The following is a 16,928-nucleotide window of genomic DNA, read 5'->3' on the forward strand; positions in this document are numbered from 1 at the left end:
ATTATCGTGCTCTATTATATACGGGAAATTCGGAAGTTTTACGAATTACGATAGTCCTTCGTGGAAGAGAGCGTGGCTGAAAGGAGCTGGAAGTGACGTAATTCACTGCATTACATCGTGGAAATAGAGGATCTTCGGCGAGATATATCTCCGTATCGTGACACGAAGACTTGTGCACGCGCTACATTTATTTATGAACAGATGACAAAATAGAATAATTGCACGTTATAAGACTGGAAATTATTATAACTTTCCGCATCCATAACGATTGAGAGCGATATAAAATTGAACGCGTCGACAAAAACAGCGACAAACGTGATTGTATAATCGATTCGAAATATTTTCTACGCATGTTGCTGGTCTTAATTCATCAACTAAATCGTGTATAATATTTATCGAGCTGTACGATACGTCAGAACAAATATTACAAGAAAATTCTCAGAGCAGTGAGTCTGAATGTTAATCAACTAATGCATATTTAATGTTTCATTGGAAAATGATGTTCTCTTCCCTTATATATTGCTTACGCACCGAACCAATATTTCATATAAAGCTGTTGACGTGTATAAGAAATTCACGTCATAAATATTTCTCTCGTTGAAAAAAAAAGGGTATATCTATTTTTAACAATACCAATTATTCAAAAAAAGTACTTTATTTCAATATACCGTTATACATCAACCTTTAATTCAATGCAGCAATTACCTTATACTGGTCCACCATCGTTACTACCTGAGCCACTTTACATGTAATAGCGAACGTGCGGCCTCACAATGGTGATTACAAAAACGCGATATCTTCCGGGCTCGAACATCGGCCGTTATATATTACAATTATAGCCGTCTCTAGCGATAATTACATGCGAAACGAACAATTCACGCTTTACTTGCAGATCGATCGTCGTCATCACGTTGACCTGATTGCCAAACACAAAGTGTGATTTTCGTAATCTAACTCTCTTTCCGCTATCTTTTCGCGACTACGGTGTAGCTGTTATCGAATCGGAATTTTTTAATATTTTCCAATTTAACATTAAATGAATATTATACAATATTATATTGTAAATTCAAAATAAATTTTTGAAACAAATTTTAGAATAGCTCTGAAACATCATTCTCACAAATTGGTAAGAACTTTGGAATTCAATCGTACGAAACAGCGATTCTCATTTAATTATTTTGCAAATGTATGCACACAGTAATATTTCAGAAAACTAATCTTTAAAACCTGTTCCAAAAATTTATCTCAAATTTAAGGTAATACGTTTTCAATACACCATATTTTTTTCCCCCTTTTTAAATCATAGACAGTTTTGTAATGTAATATAAAATTTAATCGGATGTCAAATCGGAGAAAATTAAGAAGTACGATTGACTCAAGCTCCATAATGCCAAATATTCGAAAAATTAAATTTTATAAAAATACTATATAATAATATAGCTCACGCGGATAATATACGTGACAGGACGAAAAGTAATGATGAACCTCAATCAACAAGTATACAGAATTTATTTAGACCGACCCGAGCTTAATCACATGCATGATCAGACGCACAAATGATGTGTTTCCGCATTCTAACACGAATTGTAACGGTGCGAAAAATTAGTAACGAAGAATAGATAGGTTTATCAAAATTACGTACAAGTGCAAAAATGTTGGTGACGGAGAAAATTTTCGTCTCATGTTCATCTTTAGTGCTGCTCGAGTACAACACTTACTATACCGGCACGATATACTGACTCGGATATAAGCCATGAGCTGTGCGCTCTCTCGTCCTCTACGAGTCTTATATATCGTCCCGCAGTGTCTCGCATGCCTTTCATTTCGTCCTTTACGGTACTTCGTCATGATTTACGATGTATCCGCATGAGAAACGACGGCATCGCGCGCGTGCACGCGCATATCTCGCTCTTTCTCTCGTCCGTTCCTTCTCTCGTATCTCACGCTTTTCCTTCCTTCCTCTACTTATGGTTTCCGTCGCGTCAGTATACCCGCCTGTAATTTTCTCGTCGGTAGTCGGAGAAGGATGCTCCGCCAAAGGACTCCTTTGATCCGGCTTCGACGGAAGTCGCGGCTGCTTCGAACTCTCTCTCTCTCTCTCTCTCTCTCTCATTTTCTTGATACGGTAGGTCACGGCAGCGATAAGATACGGCGGATTGCATAAACGCGGCAGACATCCTTGAAATATTTAATCCTTGAAGACCCGATTCCGCTGTTAGTCACTAAATGGCCACTTGAAAATGTTTTTGAGATGTTCAAAAATTTTATTATAAATTACGATAAATGTTCAAATCGAAATACTTTTTTTTTTTTTAATTTTTGTGTCATGTCAATCTTTAATTTCATTTATATTATCCGTTAATTTGTCGCCAATTAATTTAAAAATATAATTATATATACAGGGTGTATCTGAAATGATGCACTAAACTTTAGAAGCACATTCTAGAAGTCAAAATAAGACTTTTTTCCCTATGAACATGAGCTAGAAGCCCCTAAAGTTTGGGGAAAGAATTAAAAATTGGCTGTATTTCAGAAAAAAAAATGGCAGAAGGTTAAAATTTGGTATAGCCCAGTAAATTACGAAGTAAAGTAAGCCATGATGAAAAAATGAAAAAATAAAAACGTATATTATGAAAAACATTAATTTGCCAAGCTCGAGGGGGGGGGGGGGGATAGGGTTCATTCGCGGACCCATGTTCATAAGAAAAAAAAGTCTTATTTTGACCTCTAGAATACGCTCCTAAGTTTAGTGCATCATTTCAAATACACCCTGTATATGATTGAAGAGATGACCGAAGCGACTGATCAAAACACGTTCTAGAAATTTAATTATATAAATAAAAGAATTCTATACCCACGCAATGATATTTAGGCTCGTATTGGCAGTAATATTAATTTTGAATTAATGAGCTGAATATTTCGTTAAATAAGTAGAATAATTTTATTAAATTTATAAATTTGTAAATTTATAACGCTTGTAGAAATTAACGATAACGTATATCGCAAACTTTGATATGTCAATCTACTTAAAATTCAAATTTAAATGAAGCTTTGCAGACAATTGAAAATTCAACTGTATTAAAATATAAACCTGAAAAATATTTTTTTGAATTATCATAACTACGGAATGAGTATCGTTTGTGCCCCGTCAACATATATACGAAGTGTGGCTTTAAAATGAACCGGATTCTAAAATTATTTATTCAACAAATACGCAATGGAAATGTTATCGCCTTCGATGTACTCCCCTCCCCGATTTCTACACCGCTCCATGCAAATCTTCCACTGTTGGAAGCAATGCTGCAGATCCTCTTCTGATAGCTTGTTCATGAGCTCTGTCGCTTTTGTCTTCATTGCATCTACAAAATAGGTTCCTTTTAATGCAGACTTGATCTTCGGAAATAAGAAAAAATTACGCAGGACTAGGTCAGGTGAGTACGGTGAATGTTCCAACATGGGAATCTTGTGTTTCGCTAAAAACAACTTGACAGATAGCGCGTTATGTGCCGACGTGTTGTCTTGATTGAAGAATCCACGAACCGTTCTTCCACACGTCAGATCTTCTTCTCATCCATTCACGAAGGGTTATCAAAACCTCCTTATAATAAACCTGATTAACGGTCTGACCTTCAGGCACCCCAATCAACGTGAACAATTCCTCGGATATAAAAAAAAAAAAAACGATCATCATTACTTTGAATTTAGATTTGCTCGTCCGTGCTTTCCTTTGTCTTGATGAACTTTGTCTTGATGAGACTCTCCCAATGTATGGATTGGCGCTTAGTTTCTGGGTCATACTAGAAAAACCATGATTCATCACAAGTTATTACATTTCCTAAAAAATTTGGATCATTTTCAATGTTTTGAAGGATGTCAGCACGAATGTTCATTCGAGTTTCCTTTTGTTCAAAAATGAGAAGTTTCGGCATCATCTTTGAGTAAATTTTTTTCATGTTTAAATTTTCATGTATAATCTGTCGAACAGTTTCTTTATCGATGTTAGCTAATTCAGCAATTGCTCGAATGCTCAGGTGACGATTTTTTCAAACAATTTTATCGACTTTTTCAATTAGCGTCTGTCTCCGATCTCTCCCTTCCGTCTTTAAATTTTTTGAACCATTCGAAAACTTGAGTACGGAATAGACACTCATCACCATAAACTTCCAAATTAACAAATTGTACGTTTCTGTAATGGATTTTTCAAGTTTTACGAGAAATTTCACATTGACACGTTTCTCCACGTTAATACTTAACATTATTCCGACGGAGCTCAGATACACGGTTCGCTTCAAAGGCTACTGGATAACCGAATAGTTGACCGCACGTACTTGGACATGTAACGGTAGATAGCGGGGAGAGCACAGACCATTTATTCCATTCTGTGCCTTGCCGAGCAAGAGAATCGGCAAAAAAATCAATCCCGTTTGATAGCCACACCTTGTATATACATATAATCGTATTAACTTCACACGCGGCTGCGCTATCAAAATTTCGAACATTTACAAACGTACCGTCATTACGTAATCGTTCTATAATCACTTTTTCGACAGCTACAATCGAATACACCAGCTCGTTGCTGCACAAATCATCGTTTGTTTATTGTGTGATTAATGACGAGGCGGAGAGCTAATTATTATCATGCCCTGTAAAACGAACACTCTCTAATTTATATCCGTTGCTAATTAGTTCCCAGCTACGAATAATTATTTGCTAATCAACATTGCGCGTGAGTTAGAATTTCTGGCCATTTTTAAGATTATTATTATTTAATTTGTGAGACCATATATATATATGTGTGTGTGTGTAGAGAGAGTTATATATCCAAAATATTAATATTTATTCAATACAAAAATATTTTATTCTAAATATAAATTTTGTTAAATAAAGATAACTCATCCTTTTGGGTCCTTTTTGTGCAACCTTTTCGTAGAGTATCGATAAATATTAGATCTTTATATACATCAATTTTCGTTAAATTTTATACGTCCATATCATCTGATAGAATCTTTTACATTCTCTTAACAAATTGCATGTAATGCTGACATTTGGCTACAATTTAGATTAGTATTGAACCTCTCAAAAAGCCATCGGATAACTTCCTCCATTTGACGCGTTTTAGTAATTGGAATGCGTAATTTTCGGCTAGCATTGTTCCTCGAAGAATACTGCGTAACGAATGACGTGCGACATCGTCAAGGAAATTGCATCTTAAATCTTACAAACTGGAATTCCTTTCGTTCAACACTGCAAGCAATCTGCTCCTTTCTCTTCCCTCTCTCTACCTTCTCCTTCTCTCTTTCATTCTTTTCCTGTCTCTCACATGTCAAAACTACAATTCTAACTGTTTTGTAAATTATAGTATTGACTATTGGTACCTTGATTATTTATTAAACGAAAAAAATGGTACGTTAAAAAATTTCTCATGTCTATTTTGAAATTTTGCGTGCATAAATTTAATCGCGAATGCGGAAACGTTACTTTTCGATTCTGACATATAGGCACCGTTAATCTAATATTGTGTAATGTTTTAAAACAAGGACGTCGCGAAAGGAAAAAGTGTCTATTACAGTAATTTATACATAAAATACAGATGCATTATTATTTTTTGTCTCGTATAACCTGCCGCACGTAATAACTTTATATATGTGCATAACGATTACGCAACACGACACACCCGTGCACGCTTAAGCGACTCGTTCGCGGTGATCCATAATCAAGGACATGCGATATCTCACAGACAGAATTTCCTAGATCTGACGGAAAGATTATCAAGCAGCAAATAGATAACCGTTGCGGAAAAGTCACGCAAAGTTGGGCATTGTGCTCTGCGAGGATCGTATCGCGAGAGCATCATCATGACTTTCGCGCCTAGCTCTACGAATTTCTCGTATAATCACGCGATCTAATTTCCTATTTAACTGCTGAATAGATGAATTCGTATTTAGCCGATTGAAATATATTAATATATTTACATTGCTCATCGTTATTATAATTTTTTTTTTTTTAATTTTTGGATAATCAGTGTTATTTGATGATAATTCGCGTGGAAACGAGTCATACTGTATACTAAATAATCATATAGAGATATAGACAAATTTGTTAAGAAAAGTTTGCAGATCCTTTGAAATTCGATTTAAAGTCGATTTTACCTTAATAATAATTTGCTTACAGTTCCAGTGCTATATTTATGGAAACTTTCTCCCATCTTGTGTAATAATAATAACAATTATTCAACAATTAATATATGTTGAAAACAAACTACCACATCTGTAAATTTCTTGCCAAAATTTTTCACGATTTCTCAGACTCTCAAACAAATCAAATCAAAAGAAAGTTTTGCTTATTAATTAGTTCATAATATCGTACAATCGCCAATCCTTAATGAGCTTTCGCAACACAAATATTTCCATGAAATATCTAAAGTATTTCTCATCAAACACTGCATAAAATCGGGGTGAAAAGTGCCTCTTCATAGAAACGATTCAAGATTCAGCGAGATTGAAAGCACTTCGTTATTTGCTGCATCAAGTAAATGGTTCTTTCAATTGGTACGTATACGCCACCAACGATCCCTATTGCTCGAGGTGGAATTCCTTTTGTCGCGTCCTTCCGCGGGTCCAACGCGCGAGCAAGGGCGGAAAGGTAGAGGGTTGTGAATTGAAATAGCCCGGTAACAACCATCGCGGCGTTTTCTAACTTTTTAGACGCGAGAAAATAACGATGCGGCGGACGCGCATACAATCACACAGCGAAGTATGATGATCTCCCATACCCGAAGAGCCCGAAGGCATAATGATGCAACTCGCCGATTGTTCATCGAGAAGGGAAATGTAAAATGCAGAGAAACGCGTGTCGCTTTATTCCATACTCGAATGAGAACTAACGATAGTCGGAAACAAAGACGGTAAAGTGATAATATATGTAGTGAAAAAATATGGAAAAAAAGCGGACGCAAAATAACGAACGATAACTGCGTGTAAGTTTCGATGATGCTTTTTGTATTTATTTCTTATATTTATATCTTTTTATATGATCAAGAATGCAGAATGCGAGAATGACAGAAATCGTGAATTGATGTTGTGGAAAAAGAGAAAAAAGTACGAAAAAGATTGTATAATTTTCAATGATAGAAAAATTCAAGAAAATATTTCAAAATCAGAATATCATAAAAATTTTATAAAATATTATCTTACTTCTATGAGCGATGTTTCGTTCCGTTTTATGACATTATGTCATTCTCAAGCGTATGTATCTCTTTTCTGAAAATCATTAATTTTTATCCTCTCTTTTATCTCTCGTCGTCGATGAGCCGAGATTTATTGGTTAATTTTTGAAAGCTAAACTTTAAAATCCATTATATTATTTTATCAATAGAAAAGGATCGAGCGCGTTTCTGTTAATAAGGAGAGATGTACTATACTCCCAATCCTATCTAATATCATATTCCTTTAAGTGTATACTCTTAAAATGACAATTTTCTCGATGCATCTTCAAACTTCTTGATTTCCAGCGCAAAGGGCACAGAACAGTGACCCTTTTACCGAGTATAAAAAAAAAAACTAGTCGACTTTTTCTAGCTGGCTGCACACACTCGATGCACCAATCCAGCTAAAAGCCTTGGATAGCGCTTGCAAGTACGCTCTTTTTCTGATTCTCTTTCTTTAACATTTTCCGGTACGCAAGGGATGACAAACGGCGCAAAATAGAGTGCAAATAAAGACGCGGAATTTAATATTGCATATATCAGGGACGTTTTGTGTCATTTAGTACATTTATCTTAAGATCCGAGAAACAGATCCATGAAACTTGTTTACAAAGTTGTCGAGGAACAGTCATAAGTGAAATTAATATCTCGTATGTTTTCTCTGTATAATGTAGTCGCGATACGATATGGATTATATGTTATATCCGTGTATCGAGGCAAATAATAATGGAAAGGAAGCACTTACCTTCCAGTTCAACGACCTTGCCGGCTCTCTTCAGCGCCTTTACCGCTTCGTCGTGCGTGGCTTCTCGTAGATCCTCGCCGTTTACCGCCAAAATAGCATCGCCAACGTAAAGCTGTTCAGTAGCGTCTGCCGCCATACCCTTAAAGATCTTCGAGATGAGAATAGGCATTTTGTTTTCCTTTCCGCCCTTAATGGAAATTCCGAGGCCGTTGTTATCGCTTTTCACCACGCGGACGATACGTTTCTGATTGGCCACCGAGTCGGGCACATCCGGATCGTTCAGACTGTCCACATTATTATTATTGATATTACCGTTGTTGAGGGTGTTGTTACCGGTCTCACAACTCTCGTCGAGCGAAATACTGAGATAATCGTCTTCCAAGGAGACGAAGACGCGGTACCACTGACCGCGCACTTGAGTCTCGAGGACACCGGCACGTCCCGATGCCGAGGATGAGGCGCCTGTGGTCGTGGTAGTCGACGAAGAAGACGACGAAGTCGCCGCGGACACCATCGAACCGATGCCTATCACCCCCATGGCCGAAGAAGCTTGGCCGCTGCCACACAACTCCACCATTTCAATTTCTTCGCAAGCCGTACGCTGCAACAGACCAATAATTTCACGCATAACTTCTCCCTTCTCTCTTCTTTATCATTTTTCCATTTTAATATATTATGTATTTAATACATTATATAATATATAATATTTTAATATATTTATTTATATATATTAGGTCAATTTTTGATCATTTTTTTAACTATTCATATATATTAATATCTATGATAAAAAATTATGTAATACAAACTTACGATTGGGAATATAAAAATAAAATAAAAAGTTTATATATGTAAACTCTGAAAATTGAAAAAGCTGTCTTCTCGAGTCAAAAGCGATTGAAAATAAATAGATTTAAATAAAGATGCTATCCACGGTACTAAAGAGGCACGCTTTTACGGAGGAAGAGAGAATTAGAAAATATCTTGAATTTGATTTCACTTATTTGTCGCTCAATTTTGTCTGCGAGATTTCAGAAGAATGACAAAAAAAATGAATGCTATAATGCATCGCGAATAAATGGCTCCGGTACTGGACGACGCGAATAAATCAATTGTACTATATCCCGGCAAAATTCGTAATTTGAAAATAATTGATAGTAGTCGGCAGTGACGTGGCCAAGTTCTCTTTGTTTTCCCCCCTGCACCATTATCACCATCAATCCAGTATCGCGCCGCAACAATAGCGTTACTATTGCACGCGCGAAATGGCGTATGGGCGCAGCGGATGGCAAATAATTAGAAGAAAATTGCATGCGCTTACGATAACGTCGTCCAACTAATATACATTTCATAATACTTTGTTCTTAATTAATTCTAAAAGTTTTAATAAATTCAGGTTGCGAGAAGAATAATTAGAGTTAAAAAATTAGTTTATAAAAACAAGAAATCTGCAAAACAAAAGTCAACAATTCGAAAATTCAAAGTCTCATCAAATTTTGAACTTAAAGTACGTAGCACTTTCATCGGAGAAAAACCATCTTCATTTCACTTACAATTAGTACGAGAAAGTATTGTAGTTTAGATTATGGTAGCGTTAACTCTTTGGTTAATTTGGAGATCTGGTTGAAAATGGCAATTTAATTGTGTATATTATTGGATGCCCTATATACAAAACGATACTTTTGGCAAATGAGATCTCTGCAAAAAGTCTCTGCGGTTTCCCCAATGGAGTTCTACTGCACAAAAGTAATGGGATAGCGCGAACGGTACGGCGAACGACAGCGACCATGTTTAATGAATGTGACGATATGACGGCACGTAGGTACGTGGCAAGGTTATAATTAAAGTGTTTGTCTCTGGGAATTAGTCCTGTGCTAGTTCTGCCTTCGCGTCGCCCACGTGAAAATACACGAGAGATGTCTTCATGGATGATATAAATGTGTGCAGCGCGCCCACGATATTACATACATACCATGTGCCAATTAACATCTGGCACCTTCCGGGATCATAAATTTACAATACGAGTTGGAACAATTTAATAATTATTTCTATAGACCAATTTATATTATATTCATAGCCTCTCATTTGCCGTAAGTGTACGATTCTGAATTTATTATCAGTCATTCTTACGAGATCATCTCTCCCATAATGATCAATTTCGCATTTCTGATTATTTCGTGCCTTGAGCTTAAAAATCTTTAAAGATTTAATGCTAAATTTAAAAAGTCTTTGCTATCTCTTTCTAATCCGTTTATCAAGAAGGAAAAAAGCGCACAAATATCAGCTACATATATATGATACTGTACCGGTTCAAGCATTTCATCAAACAAATTTAAGGATTAAACGTAATCGGATAGATTATCGGATTTGAGTCGTGTTTAATTATTTAATTCCTAGATAAAAACGTAGAAATACATCGAGATGATCGTTGTCGCGAACCAACAAGTATATTAACATTTTGAACAAGCAAACGGATGCGAGCTGCAACAGTTCACACGCGGATATAAATTTAAGTCGTTTTAGTCTCGCGATGCCCTCGGCGCGATAAACTCGCTACGGCCGCAAGTGATCCTTTTACGCACAAGGACACAGAAATGAATTGATTCCGGCTCCAACCTCGCGGCGAGGATTTCATATCGGGGCTATCGGGCGAAATGATACCAGATAGATGTCCGTAGAAATTGCCGATTCTGTTAAACGGGTCCAACGTTGGCTCTCAATAACGATGGACTAGCGTTGGTAGATCGTAGCCGTGGAAGAGAAACGATACGAGAAATTTCGAACGTTCACAAATACAGATATATGATAACCGCATTCGACAATAAAACTCTCAACAAAATCTTTCAGGGCCCGCACGAATTATACTAATATAATTACATAATTATACATATTATGGAGAGAGAGAGAGAGAGAGAGAGAGAGAGAGAGAAATGTATTGAAAACCAATATGAAATGAATATTTTTTACCTAAAGAGATTCGAGTTTTTATTGAATTTTAATATTCGGAAAATTTTCTTATTATATGTATTATATGCGTTTTAAGAAATTTAATAATGTTATAATTCATAGACTGTCTTTCAATTATAATTTGAACAAATATAAATTGAAACTGTATACGATCTCAAATACAATATTTGCAAAGATTTTAATATCGTCAAAAAAAATCCAAAACTGTTAAAACTACAACATATATAACAATTTTTAATAAATTTATTGATTTATATTATAAAATTAATTATACAAGTTTAATCCATTCAAAAAAGCATTAATAAAATTACGCAATATGACATAAATAAGCTTTCAACGGCGTAAATAAAAATATAAAAAGTGTCGCGTCACGCCATCATTTTAACTAAATTGATTCGCGCGAGGTATTAAAATACGGAAACAGACGTCCACGTGCGCGTTCGCGCAATCGTTTTAACAAAAACGCGTGCATAAAGCGAATGCATCGAACTATCGTGTCCATGTGTGTGTGTGGGGGGGGAGGGGGGGGGGGAGACAGAGCAGAATAGCATAGAGAGGAAAGAGCGAGATGGAAGAGTTGGGAAATTTTGACTGGATGTCGAATATTTGGAAAATACATTACGCACGTGCATTGTATCGCGAAAATAAACCGCAACATCGAAAAATAGAGTGCAAAAAAAGCGCAAGTCTTTTAGTTGCTTAAATTATTTGCTTAAAATAGAAATCATTTAAAATCACATGTAAAAAAATACAAGATTTCGTTAGTTGATTCTTTTTTGCTCTTTTAATTCTTATTTGCAAAAACCTCTTCGATTAAACAGTCTTTTCAATTTCAATAATTACAAATAATACTTTAGTTACATTAATATCATTAATAGAGAAATTTTTATGTAACAAATTCATTTGTCTAACAAGAATTTAATGGTTTTAATAATTTTGAAAAAAAAATGATAAATCCGATTGAGATCGTATGCTTGATCGTATGCATTTGTAACACGCTCGTATATATTGTATAAATTGCTATCGGTCTAAATCCCTAACGTGATTTCGATCACATGGCAGGCACAATAGACACGTAACAAGTTCAAGGGTTAAGCGTTGTTCCCACCAACGTTTTCCAAACGACGGCACATCTTGCCTTGTTCTCTCATTTCTCTCACTCGCACTTTCGGCCACCTACCAATCTACGTCTATTCTTTTCCTTCTCTTTCCCTTGTTCTCTCGCACGCGCACTCAGTGGTCATAAACTACTAGTACCCGACGTACGCTGAGGTTATTGGTTTTTGCAAGGGGCTTGACAGTGCCGTATACACGCTACCATATATGTACCTCCATTTTGCGCGAGTGAATTTTATTTCTCCAAAATAATCCCTGAATCTTCTTATAGAATATTCGCAGGCGTTTTTATTAAAACTTGATACACCCCGATAAAATATACAACGTAACTATGGAAAAGAGTAACGAAAAGAAAGAGAAAAGAAAAGAAAAAAGTTTATGTAAATATTTTAGAAATTACTATTCTCTCGAGTTATTCTGTAATATAAAGATAATATCAATCAGCATTCTCCCCGATATAAGTTTAATATTCAACTTAAAAAAAATAATAGTTTTAAATGCAACTCGCATTTATACAGATATTTATTAACGGTTTTCATGTTTTTTTTTTTTTGCTTCTCAGAAAATCAAATATATAAATTCATTAAAAGATGTCCAACGACTAAAATAATTCAATTTTATTAACATCGTTGGAAAAGAACATATTTTTTATAAAAATAAAATGTATCTATCTAAATATCCGCTGCTCGAACAATGTATTTATAAAATCATCAATTTTTTCAGTATTCTTTTAAAATAAAAAGCAATCAAAAACTTACAAAAACGATTAAGCAAAGTATTTCAGTATTATTATTGCTGCTACTTATTTGATTTTCATAACAGCTAGCATAGTCTCAACAATGCGACTTGAAAAGAAGATATTTCCAGACCTCATATTTATGCAAATTTTATTCTTTTGTCAGATACCATTTTTCTGACGTACATATTTTAATTATATATCTAAAAAAATAATTATTATAATAGAAATAACACAAGCATCCATTCAAACATTGAATTATCACATTTATTGATATTATTAAACTCTTCGAGAACAGTATCTTTTAATCACAGATAAAAAGATTAACTGCAAAAATTTTAAATCTATAACAAATTTATAGTGCGTTGTGATATTGTTGAGAAAATATTTACAAAGAATTAATTTTATTTTATGCATTATATAAGAATGCAAGTATACATTTTTAAAATACGAAGTAAATATGTTGCTACCGGCAAGATTAAATACTTGCTCCTTTTAAATCTGCGGCCAAAATATGATTTTAAAAAATGTAGCGTAATCTTTTTCGCGTTCTTTTATTGCGTGACCTGCCTCTAAATTTTTGCAGATTTTTCGCTACACGGTATATATTGTTCTTTTTTAGCGAGTGTTCGATTTTACCAAAGAATGAAGAGCCGCGACTGCCGGCTGGTTTCACGTGCTCGTCTCCGTTCTAATTCAATTACGCCATCCGGTACAATCTCCGTCTACCCAGTGGCATATTTATAGCCGCGCGAATGATTCGCGCCATGCTTTTCCGCGCTCCAGTATGTCATTTCCTCTTTCTGATCCTCTCACTCCCTCAGGCATCCCGATGCATGTGTCAGTTGCGTAATTCGCATGGGATTTCTCATGTTTTACGAATGATTCTCCGTCGGATTAATCATCGCCAATTCGATTTTACCCAATTTTATATATCACCGGATTATGCACCAAAAATGTAGATTTATTTACTGTGACTTTTTAATAATATACGAAAAACAATATTAAATCGAAGAACGATCGTTAATGATATGCCCGATAAAGAAGAATAATCTCTCCTATCAGAGGCGTACCATTAACCATTCCTTGTTGTTTACTCACTGTCATTTGTGGGTACATAATTAAAAAATTTCCATTTCATATTTAGTTTCATATTTAATAATTTATTATCAATCCCAGATATAAATATTATTTCTCTCATTCTCAGTTCTCATTTCATCTTTTTCAAAAACTAACTTTTGCAAAATATCTTTTTCTCTAAAATTTTAACACATTTAAATTATTAATAAACATATATAATATCGTAAAAAAAATATCATAAAAATCTACATGCATTTTCGTAAAAAAACAAAAGGAAAAACAATTTTAAGCTCCCCAAGATAGACTGCCCCATTAAATGTTTTCATATTTTAAAGTATTTGCAAAAATAATTTTAAAATTCATACCTACAAAGTTCTGAATGATAGTATAAAACAAAATAGTGTATATATATACATATATATATATATATGTGTGTGTATAGATTTACCGTTTTACGCGCGTATATGGGCATATGACTTCCGGTAGGTAATGGGAGGCTCGTCGTCTGGCCTGTTTTGCGCTCGTACTAGTTCTATCGCGGTTCTCTCTATTTCTCTTGCTTTGCTCTCGCACACTCTCTCTCTCTCTCTTCGTAAATCCTGCGTGGCGTCCACCGCGTCGTTTCTCCGTTCTCACGTGGCTTACGACATGCGTCACTGCCAGTCGGGCTAATACGATCCTCGATCCGCGCACGAGGCAATCACATAACCGCCTGTCGGCTCTCCTTTCAGCAGCCTCGACATGTTTTATCGCTCCTTCAGCGATCAATCCGACCGTGATCACCCTATCCGTCTTTTAGCGAGAGATCGACGTGATTGCCTGGTCTATGAGCGTCCCCAGGTCGATGTACGCATCAGGGATCAAGATATCTAAGTCTGTCACTGTTAACAAGAAAAGTATATAGTCGTCTTGAATATAGACGAGTCGATTCGTTATCCCGTTCACCAAACGGACACCTACAATTCGCGAAGACCTGTTTTACTCTCGACCTCGCGCTGTAGTCCTCTCTCCGCTTACGAGATTGAGCTTCTACGAGAATATTGTGGATACACGGAACCAATGAAATGTTCCACTTTTGATTAAGTGCTCTACGAAATAGATAAATCTTCGATCGCTGTGAATTCGAAGATAAAAGTTGAAGAATTCAACTTTTCTGATCATGAAACGCTTGATTTTTGGAATGATTCGCTAATTATCCCCGCACAACTTTAGAATGCTTCAAACTCTAGAGTTTTAGATAATTAGATAATTTATTCTTTGGATTCTAAAATACTAATATTGTTAATTTGAAATTTATTGAAATTTTAAATGTCTCTTAAGTTTGCCGCGTTATTCAGGTTCCAGTATCATCGAAAATTATATTCGAACTTTTAAATTATGATATGTTTATAAAGCGCGATATTTAAATTTTTTATTATATTTTGATATTTAAATCTAAATCTTTCATCTTTTAAATTTTTATCTTAATATTCCCGAAGTCTTATTTTATTCCTTTTATTTTATTTTATTTCTTTTTGAAAAACTTCAGATATATTTAAATCTTCAAGTTGGCATATCTCAACTTGATATGTATACGCTTGAATCGGAATGTTTAAATTCTCAATTCTGAGTTTAATAAATTCTATCTACTTTCCGAAGCAACGACGTAATATATTCATTTGAGAGACACGCGTTGGCAAAATCAATTTTTCGAAACAAATATTGTGCTCGATTATTCCAAAATTATATCACCAATCTTTGAAAGTCACGAACGACTTCTCGAAGGGAACGATTTTTTTTATTTATTTTTTTTTTTTCTTTTTTTAAAGCACGATTTACGATTGATCAGATGAGGATACGCGCATCGCACGTCGTACTTGAACGTCTTGCGGGAAGCGATGCGAATAACGATGAATCGAATTTCAGACACGCACCATGACGCACGTACGCCAAACTTCACGCCGCGAACCTGCGAGAATGCGCGTTCGAAATTCGAATGCCGTCGAGATTCGAGTAATCGACGCAAAATGAGACGCACGATCCTTGGCGAGGGGCGACCATGTCGCTAGCGCGAATCACGTAAAACAACGATATATCGCCTAACCTCACTCCGCGACAGCACCAAACGTACTGAAATTCAACGGAGCTCCGTTCGTCGCAGTCAACCTGCCGTAGGTGGCGATGGCGAACGATGGGAGAAACGCGCCATACGATGACGTCATATATGATCGAGAGAGAAATGGCGAGGCTGGCTCGACAGCTGGCGCCGTAAAGGCGGTCTCTTCTTTATCGACCCACGAGGGGCTCCTTTGCTCGGATGTCAGATAGGACCCGTTTCAGCCGAACGCGGATAACGTCAGTTTCTTTTATATTTTTATACTTGATTTATATAAGTACATTCGCGACTACATCTCGCCATCTATTATAATTCAAATTCATTTAATTCTTGCACTAAATTTTAATCGGATTTTATACAGAAAATTTAAAAGAATCTCTGTTAAATGATCTGTCACATACACATAAATATCTAATATCGAAAATTAAAATTACGTAAAACTATTTGGGCAACGAAAATATTTTATTGATACGAATTAGAAAGTAAATGAGATAATCGATAATCGGATTACGCATACCATTTTACAGAACATATATATACAACTATACGAAATGCACACCTTTTGCATTTTTGCATCTTTCATTTACTGGAGATACATGAATCTCGTTCGGTGGATAACAATTTGTTACACAATCCTTGTCGATACAGTGTTAATCGATGTATATATAATTAAAGTATAACACTATCTTCTACGCTTTAAATCTACATTTTAAATCGCAATATACATTCTCCCTTATTCATTATATTCCATTTAGAAAAATGAAAAATTTTGCTTCTTGACAGTGTCTATAAAAGACGAAAAGTTTATCAAAAAATAATAGCCTTGTAGAATTATAAAATAGATTGAAAATATATAAGTACATATAATAATAATATAACATATAATATAACGTATATAATAATAGTAACTATATATTGAGACACGTAAATGAAAAATAAATTATCAATTAGAACATATAATCGAATAGTTGTCAAACTAGAAATAACT

At 35.2% G+C, this 16,928-nt stretch overlaps 1 protein-coding gene and 1 pseudogene across 3 annotated transcripts in view; both read right to left on the reverse strand.

Moving 5' to 3' along the window:
• Positions 1–15,993, reverse strand: part of Syn1 (Syntrophin-like 1) — a 212,874-nt gene extending 196,881 nt beyond the window's left edge. The window contains exons 1-3 of one of the 3 annotated variants that reach the window (XM_070292653.1): positions 15,664–15,993; positions 14,294–14,933; positions 7,950–8,550 (exon numbers count right to left, since the gene is read on the reverse strand). In XM_070292653.1, the coding sequence (XP_070148754.1) occupies positions 7,950–8,550; positions 14,294–14,317 (625 nt within the window). In that variant the 5' untranslated portion in view covers positions 14,318–14,933; positions 15,664–15,993. Of the gene's footprint in view, positions 1–7,949; positions 8,551–14,293; positions 15,323–15,663 lie in introns of those variants that run through there. The other 2 variants (XM_070292654.1, XM_070292656.1) reach the window with 2 other exon arrangements.
• On the reverse strand, positions 2,531–4,679 carry LOC138944869 (uncharacterized; annotated as a pseudogene).
• Positions 15,994–16,928: the final 935 nt, after the last annotated feature.

Source organism: Polyergus mexicanus, unplaced genomic scaffold (genome assembly GCF_030449975.1).
Source record: "Polyergus mexicanus isolate NDT 795.1 unplaced genomic scaffold, iyPolMexi1.0 SCAF_3, whole genome shotgun sequence".
Lineage (NCBI taxonomy): Eukaryota > Metazoa > Arthropoda > Insecta > Hymenoptera > Formicidae > Polyergus > Polyergus mexicanus.